The sequence below is a fragment of the Cyanistes caeruleus genome, chromosome 22 (genome assembly GCF_971803275.1).
Source record: "Cyanistes caeruleus chromosome 22, bCyaCae1.hap1.1, whole genome shotgun sequence".
Taxonomy (NCBI): Eukaryota; Metazoa; Chordata; class Aves; order Passeriformes; family Paridae; genus Cyanistes; species Cyanistes caeruleus.
In genome coordinates, this window is record NC_141722.1 from 4,031,452 (window position 1) to 4,040,175 (window position 8,724).

The 8,724-nt window shown below is 49.4% G+C and overlaps 1 protein-coding gene and 1 long non-coding RNA gene across 2 annotated transcripts; one reads left to right on the top strand and one right to left on the bottom strand.

The window, feature by feature from the left end:
- Nucleotides 1-3,112: 3,112 nt before the first annotated feature.
- LOC111938614 (uncharacterized) lies at nucleotides 3,113-4,988 on the bottom strand. Its single transcript, XR_002869033.2, has 2 exons — nucleotides 4,512-4,988; nucleotides 3,113-3,646 (listed from the first exon to the last, which is right to left on the bottom strand). It is a non-coding gene; the product is annotated as an uncharacterized LOC111938614 (long non-coding RNA).
- Nucleotides 4,989-5,180: 192 nt separating this feature from the next.
- On the top strand, nucleotides 5,181-8,269 carry C22H1orf174 (chromosome 22 C1orf174 homolog). Its single transcript, XM_023947082.2, has 3 exons — nucleotides 5,181-5,366; nucleotides 5,927-6,412; nucleotides 7,185-8,269. Exons 1-3 carry the CDS (start codon nucleotides 5,196-5,198, stop codon nucleotides 7,302-7,304), a joined length of 777 nt encoding a protein of 258 aa, XP_023802850.2. The 5' UTR covers nucleotides 5,181-5,195; the 3' UTR covers nucleotides 7,305-8,269.
- The last annotated feature ends 455 nt before the right edge of the window (nucleotides 8,270-8,724 follow it).

Consider the following 8,724-nt stretch of genomic DNA (forward strand, 5'->3'; position numbering starts at 1 on the left):
AGCACACTCAGAGCTGCAGAACACAACTGCCCCAGCTCCCTGGGGTGCCCAGCAAAGCAACCAGGCAAAATCTGAACATCTCTCCCATGGAGAAATGCTGGGAGAACAGGAGAGTATCCAGCCTGGAGAACAGGAGGTTCTGGGGAGACCTTAGAACCCCTTCCAGAGACTAAAAGGGATCCAGGAGAGTTGTAGAGGACAATGGACAAGGGCATGGACTGACAGGACAAGGGGGCATGGCTTTAAACTAAAAGAAGGGAAATACAGGGAGAAATTCTTCCCTGTGAGGGTGGTGAGGGGCTGGCACAGGCTGCCCAGAGAAGCTGTGGCTGCCCCAGCCGTGGAAGTGTCCAAGGTCAGGTTGGGCAGGGCTTGTAGCAGAGTGGTCTAGTGTCTGGTGTCCCTGCCCATGGCAGGGGGTCGGAACGGGATAAGCCTTGACGTCCCTCCATCCCCAACCATCCTGTGCCTCCCTGAATCGGTTCTCCTGGCAGGAGGGCGGATAGGCTTGGTGGGGGCTGAGCCTCTCCCACGGGAACCAGAGAGAACTCTTTGTCTCTCCTTTATCCCGTGTCCTTTATCTCGCCATGTCCCCCCGTATCTCCCCGTGTCGCCCATCCTGCGTGTCCCCCGTGTCCCCCGTGTCCCCAGTGTCCCCCGAGTCCACGAGCGGCGCGGCCACACCGCCGGTCTCACACTGACCCCCAGCGTCGGGCGGCGGCTGAGCCCGAGCTGCTGCCCCGGCCGGGGACTTCGATGGGAATTAAACCCTAATTAAACCCTAATTGAAGCCTGTAGCAAAGCGACGTGACAAAGCGGGAAACAGAGGGGCGGGAGCGCCTGTTCCCACGGCTACAGTTACTGCAGCTGTTAAACTGAGCCAGAAAAAGGTTTCTGTAGCTGATGCTTTTTAACAGCCTGCCCAAGTTGCCAGTAAATCATTAAAATCCAAGTAATCAGTCTCCTGAAGCAAAGGTAAGGATTTGGACCCAGTGAGATGCTTTGTGCTGGGAGAGATTGACTGGTGGTTTGTGAAACACTTTAAAAATCAATATGCCAGGAGCAAGAGGAGTTTAGGGAGGGCAGGAGACCTGGGGCAGGTGGAATTCACTGGGCAGTGTTCAGAGGTGCCTTGGGAAGGATTTGCCAGGTAAACACCAGAGATTGTTACAAGAAGTGCATCAATAACAGGGAGACAAGACCATGAGCAGCAGGGCTTCAGGCAAGGGTTTAGGGAAGAGTCCTGGCAGGGCTCCAGTGTCTCCAGCTGTACCCATCACAGCAAGCCTGGTGCCGAACAGCCCCTCAGACAGGTACTGCATCCCCCCAGCCTGGGCTGGGTTCTCTGCACTCACTGTTCTCCAACATTCCTTATGGTTTATCATTAACGAATGTCACAGGTTTCCTCTTTGTTGCTCTTTCTCACAAAGCCCACGTACAGCTCTGTCGTGTTAATTAATTTCTTCACATACTGCCTTTCCACATTTGGTCCTTGATAAAACACTTGCAAGAAATCCAAAATAAGACTCAAAGAGATTTCTCACATGGCAAGCATTAAGTTTCATTATGTACCGTAAATTCCCTGTGATTTCTGAGTCAAGGTTCACCAGCTCCTGATGTGAGCACTCCTCTGTGATGGAAATGAGGGGTTTATTCCATATGAGTGGTGCAAAGGTCTTCAGGTCAGCAGTGCTCAGGGCAGCTGCATCAGAGGGCTGCAGATCCTTGTGAATATTCAGTTTTAGGTGGGGTGTCGAATCCCAGAGAATTTCCCAGGACAGTGCCTCTGTGAGCCCAAAACTTGTAGTTCATAGAATCATGGAATCACAGAATGGTTTGGCTTAGAAGGCACCTCAAAGATCATCCAGTTCTAACTCCCTGCCATGGGCAGGGATACCTTCCTTAGACCAGGTTACTCAGAGCCCCATCCAGTCTCAGTGCTCACCAACATTACCTGAGCTGGCACGACAACACCATGTCGTGGAAGGGAAACATTTTTAAACAATTAAACATTTTTTCTTCAAATCTTCAGCACAAGACCAACTCTTCCTGCTGAGGAGGCAGAGGAGGCAGCCAGAAGGATGTAGCAGGGAGCAAGGCTCCTGGTACTGGTTATTGGGAAATGGATTCTCCTCCTGCTTTCTCCCCAGAAGAATTCAGCCACTTGAACTCAACCCACCTTTCCCATGGCAGGAAAAGGACAGCCAGCACTCCTGACGGATGGCTGTTCAGTATGATAGACCTCACATTCAACAGTTAACAGCCAGCATGTTTACAGGCAACATTTCTTTTGGCTGCTGTCCCTGGCATGTCAGTCATGTTTAGCCAAATGAACTGGGAGGATTATAACAGACAGGGACACTGGTGCAAGTGACAGGCGCAGAGACAAGTGCTGCAAGAAGCTCATTTGCACATCGAGTTTCACAGCCCGGCTCTCCCTTCCTGCTCCATAAGCTCATCAGCTGCTGCTGCAGAGCCGCCAGTTTTCACAGGAATGATGGAGCTCACAAAATCCCTCTTTTTATTTTTTCTTCCCTGCCGGCTTAGACAACAGATTCTAAAATAACCCATTTTTTTTTTTAATATTGAGAATAGGCCCCCTTTTATGTGGAAATGTGGGTTTAATGTAAATAGCTTGTGCTTCTCTGATTCTCTCTGAGGGCTGCTGGCTGTTGGCAGTCCCCCTGTCGCCTTTCAAGTCACTTGGGAGTCAGTGCTGCTGAGATGGGGATGGATCTCAGAGGGATTCACAGTCTCTCCCGGGTGCTTCCTGCGCTATGTGACAGTTTTTATCTCAGCCGTATTTCAGAATATGCAGCAACATCTGCAGCTGTGAAATTGTCACCACCTACCCCCAAAATGATGGGGGAAATAGGACGAATGTGACATGAGAGTTCTGGAGGGAGCCCTGCCATCCCAGCTCCATCTAAGCTGCTGTGTCCCTTGTGACTATCCAAGGCCACCCCACAGAGCCTCACGTGCTTGTAGTTGTGTACCTCACCCCACATCAGGCCACCAAAGGTTACAGGACTGCTCAGGGCTTTGCCACCCCATTCTCAGTGCTCAGTCACATCATCTTTCCAAAGCAGCATAAAACCCAAGCAACATACAGTGTTGTGAAAAGTATTTATTAGAATTGTCAACATTAAATTTTCCTCACTATTTTCAGTTTGTTGTGGAAATTAAAACAAGAACCACGTTTTCCAGCTGCAGAAATGCTCTTTTCAGCCAGTTTTAGTCTGCGGCTGTTTACAAGACAGTATAAGTTTTCACTGCCTAATAAAAACAATCATCTGTATTCCATGGCTGCAAGCAACAACACTGTGAGAGAGTGGAGCAAGGAGGTTTTGGAGAAGAATATGAATTATCTCACCCAGAGAACAAAGCACAGACGGACCCTGAGCACGGAGGGAAATTGCACAACAACGTGCAGACAAGTCTCCAAACCTGCATGGTTTAACTGGGGGATTTTATACTTTTGAGAAAAAATGTATTTCTTGAATATCCCCATAGGTACAGTCTTGCCACTTATTTCTGCGATTTAAATTGTTGCTTCTGTTTTTTAAGGCCAAGCTGAACGGACAAGCATTTAATCAGCCAAGTTGGATGGAGGAGCACAGGTACCACTGAGACTCGTGGGACGACTCTGCAATGAGCAAGAACATTAAAGGCTGCTATAAAGAAACAAGCTCCTGTGCCCTCAGATGGACAGAATTATAAAAATCCCCACAACATCCCCAAAGCACTGAATTAACTGGAGAAGGAGCTGTGTTTAATATGATGGATGGAGCCCATGGGCCCCATCGTGGGGATGTGGCCGTCAGGGCACCAGTACCTGCCATTGCTCCCCGCAGCACCTCCCTGGGAACATCAGACAGGATAATTACGTACTTAAATCTGGGTGCTTTACTACACAGAAATTCATCTGCTACCCTCAGAGTCCTTGAAGTTAAAGAGGGATTTGAGTTACTGACATAATTTGTTCCCCGAGGGCTGTGGAAAGCAGAGAGAAGCACATCTGAATAATAACTCTCCGACCACGTCTTGAATGGGAGCAAGCGCTGCTCCAGACTGAGACACAATGGGAAGCAAATGATTTCAAATGTTTATAAGCTGCATAGTTCTCAGGCAGGATGGGCTTGGGTTTTTCCCCAAGCAGCAGCTGGGAGGGAGGTCAGTAAGCTCCCTTCAGAAACTGTAATTGCAGCCTTCCAATACTTGAAGGAAACTTGTAAGAAAGATAAAGCAAGACTATTTACTGAAGCATGTAGCGACAGAACAAGAAAGAATGGGTTCAAACTGATAGAGAATAGGTTTAGATTGGATACCGGGAAGAAATTCTTGGCTGTGAGGCTGGGATGACCCTGGCACAGGTTGCCCAGAGAAGCTGTGGCTGCCCCATCCCTGGAAGTGCCCATGGCTAAGTTGGATGGCACTCGGAGAAAACTGAGATAGTGAAGCCCATGGCAGAGGGTGGGACTGGATGATCTTCAAGGTCTCTTCCAACCCACCCCATTCTGTGACCTGTGAAGAGCTGCTTTGTGCTCACGTTGCCAAGGCTTCCCTTTAGGTGATGCTGTCTGTGGTCCAAGCCGGGGGCTGCTGTGTGTGAGGGGCTGCTGCGTGTGAGGGGCGGCTGTGTGTGAGGGGCTGCTGCGTGTGAGTGGCACCTGCGTGTGAGGGGCTGCTGTGTGTGAGGGGCGGCTGTGTGTGAGGGGCTGCTGCGTGTAGAGGGGCTGCTGCGTGTGAGGGGCTGCTGCGTGTGAGGGGCGGCTGTGTGTGAGGGGCTGCTGTGTGTGAGGGGCTGCTGTGTGTGAGGGGCTGCTGTGTGTGAGGGGCTGCTGTGTGTGAGGGGCGGCTGTGTGTGAGGGGCGGCTGTGTGTGAGGGGCTGCTGTGTGTGAGGGGCGGCTGTGTGTGAGGGGCTGCTGTGTGTGAGGGGCGGCTGTGTGTGAGGGGCTGCTGTGTGTGAGGGGCGGCTGTGTGTGAGAGGCTGCTGTGTGCGAGGGGCTGCTGTGTATGAGGGCTCCGCGCCCTCACTAGGTGGAATGAGGCTGCCCGTTGCCCGCTGCCGGTGCCCTTTGCCCGGTGCCCTTTCCGCGGTGCCCGGAGCCCTTTCCGCGGTACCCGCACTCACACCGGGGCTCCTGCACCGAGCTCCACAAGATGGCGAGCGCGGGCCCACGCGCGGCCCAAGATGGCGGCGGGCGGCGCGGCGCGGGGCCGGAGGCGCTCGGACACTCGCGGCTCCGCTCGCCCGGCCCGCCCCCGCCCCCGGCACCGGCACCGGGCCCGGCGCTCCGCGAAGGCGGCCCCGGCAGCCAACCCCGCACAGCCCGCGGGGGAAACAGCCGACACGGCGAGCCCGGTACGAGGGACGGAGCCGGCTGGGATGGTGGGGGGCGGGGAGGGGGAATGCTCGCGGTGCCGGGCGATCGCAGAGTGCGGAATCGCGGTTAATTATCAACAGCTGTAATCTGAGCATCACCATGTGGGAATTATCAGGAGAACTGAAATAAATTTATCGCCGTTCCCGCTCCTCCCACGTCGTTGTGCCAGTGCAGAAATACGGAGCAGATTTAGCCGCTCGTCCTGCTGGGTGATGACAGGCCTGGCACAGTAATTCCCATTAGCATCATCCTTAAGAAAATAAGAGCATGGTGGTTGACCTCGTACGGTGGTAGTTTATTCTCTAAGCAAAGTATTTTTTGCTTGCTGGTGATGGACTGTACATTGCAGTTTATGTAAGCTGTCTGCTCCTCTTTTTCTCTCTTTACATGCACTTTCTACTAATTACTTTTGGATCAAAATGCCACTCGTGTGATGGGGCCCTTCTGTTCTAAAGCAAGCTTTGCAGCTAAAGAGATAAGGTGATTTTATTCTTCTTTTTTTCAAGCGAGTTTTAGGATCTTGCCTTTTTTCTAACAGTGTTCATCACATGAAGATGCTGAAGGACAACCTGCAAAGAGGATGAAATGCGAAGAAAGCAGTCTAAAATCAGAGATAGAGGGAGTCATGTGTGAAAGTGGAAACCTTGCTGCACTGGGGGAAACACCCAAAACATCTGATGGGGATGGAGGTGTAGAAGATCCAGGAGACAGCAGTATAATCCAACAGGAAAAAGATGAAAGCATTCCAGAGACTGATGAAGCGAAGCAGGAAGAGGAGCATGGTGTTTCTGTGGAGCCACACACAGTGAAACCCAGTGATGCTCCATTAAAAATGGGGGGGTATCTGCACCACTATCACGTGTTCAGCGAAGAGGAGAGCAGCTGTGGGAGCTTTGATGGGGCCACCTCGGAGGATGCAGATCGCCCGCGGAGGCCGATGCTCCTGGAGCACAGCAGCGGCCTCTCGGATGAGGACAGCAACCAGCCCATGCCAGTGCACCGGTTCTTTGGAGATGTTGAGCTGGTGAGATGATAAGTCCGTTCCTGCTTTAGGCCCAGCCCTGGTCTGCTTAAAATTTGCCTCAAAACTCTTGGTGAATTTGACCAGTGTTGTTTGGCCCTGTATGCCAGATAAAATTGTCTCCATCAGAGATGAAATTACTTGCCCAGCTAAATTAATTTAGGTGTAAAATCTTTCTTATTTAGACTTTTTAGTCCAATTCCATGAGATAGGTATTTTTACTGATAATGACATTACGGAGACACAATATTGTTGGCAAAATAGACTTTTGGTGGTCTTTGGTTCTTAACAAAATCATAGAACAGCTTGGGTTGGAGGGATATTAGAAATCACCCAGTTCCAGCCCTACTGCATTGGGATTGTTTGGAATGGAAACTGGTTTCTGTCTGCCTCAGCTTTTGAACTGATCCAAGGGCCAGAGCTTTAAATTTGGATCCCTTGAACAATCATAATTTTGGAGCAAGTGATGCTGCCATCTTTTAGGTGTTTTTTGTGGTATCTAGGGAGCAGTGAGGATTTAGTTAGGGAGCCCTTCACTGTCTGCCAATCCTCTTCACAGCAGTGGAAGGAATGCCAGCCCTGAGACTGTCCATGAATCTGGCTTGGGTAGACTTCCCTCAAAGCTCCACACTTTAGCTTTGGGTTTGTGCCACTGCTCCCAAGTTGTGTCACCTGTGGGAGGACGGGAGCTGGTGGAGGTAGGAGTTCTCCTGCCATTTCCCACCACAGGCTTTCCTTGTTGATTTGATTTGTTGATTTGATCTTTTCCCTCCAGCATCTCCCAGCAGTTGTGCTCCCGAGTGTGACAAGGAGCAGGCGAGAAGCCAGGAAGCTCCATTTCATTGCAAAGGAAGATGATGAGGAGGAGGAGGAGGAAGAAGAGGATGTTGTCTAACAACAAACTGTAAACAAATGAAACCATTCTTTTCTTTGCAACCACATGGCAATGGCTGTGTCAGTAACATGAGGTCCTTTTCTCAGGGAGAGAACTGGGAGAGTTTGTTTTGCTGGAATTGGCAGATACAGTATTCCAGTGGTTATGTGGAGCAAATACTGAATTTTCAGTGATTTGGAAATAAAGTATAATTTAGCACTTTACCACTGATATTTAGGAAAAAAAAAAAACCAGGGAAAATAGAAGTTCATATTGTTTTTTTGTAAATTTGAGCCTCTGTCTTGAAGTATTTGATTTCATTCCATTTTTTTATAAAATGGTCAAGAAAAGGATGCTAGAGCAAGGTTCTTTTTCATTTAATTCTGTGATGTCCCTGGCATCCAGGTAATAATGGAGAAAACTGACTCCCTGGTACAAAGAAGGTCAAGGGTCTCCCTTGTGTGGGTTGTTTACACCTAACCCAGGACCAATTAAACCTCTAAAATGCAGTTCTGCTGGCAAAATGAAATGCAGGATGTCAGAGTGAGTTCAGTGTGTTCATCTTTGGGAGTTCAGCACGTTTTCATTGCACATCAGCTCCCCAAACACCCACCCCATGGTGCTGCCTCCTCCCTCCACCTGCTGCTCCAAGTTGTCCTTTATTGATCTTCAGCTTGTTTCCAGCAGGGATTTTGGAAACAAATGCTTTGGTGGTGATACACAAGGAATACCATCCCTTGGAGTTGATGGTCAGAGGAAGATTGCTAAGGCTGTGGGGCAGCCCCTTCTGCATGTTTGAAAAAAAAGGAGCAACCTCAGCCACTTCTAGGAACTGTTAATTCACCCAGTGTTTGTGGGAATATTTCTTTGAAAGTGTGATTATGCAATAGGATTCTAGATATTTATTGTTATTACTCCTTCTATGTTTCTAAAAATAGAGAGAAAATGTTATCAGCAGATGGTTTAAATAAATATTAATTTCTACAGCTAGAGCCTGTTAAACATTCAAAAGTTGTAAGGCAAACAAATTGCATATGTATGGCATGGTAATGCATTCCCATTTCCACTCCAGCTGATGCATTGTTTCTGTCAAAGATATTTCTTGGCTCCTTTTCACTCTAATTCTGTAACACGGAAAAATCCAGATTTTTTAATTGCATATTCATAGTTCCAGCCCAGCTCTGTGTTGCAGCAGCTCCTCCCAGCATGCCTTCAGTGCTGTGTTTGCTGCTGGCTCTTTCTAGCAAACACAGTTTCACACACAGACATTCATTTCACTGTGCAAAATGCATTTTCAGTTTGGAAGGCACATGCCACACAGGTGACACTGGTTTTGTCAGTAAATCCTCCAAGTGCTGCCCTCCCCAGTGTCAAATAATGCAGCAAGGGAAGCTGGAAGGATCGATTGCATGCAGTGAATTAGAAATCCTATGTTTAAAAT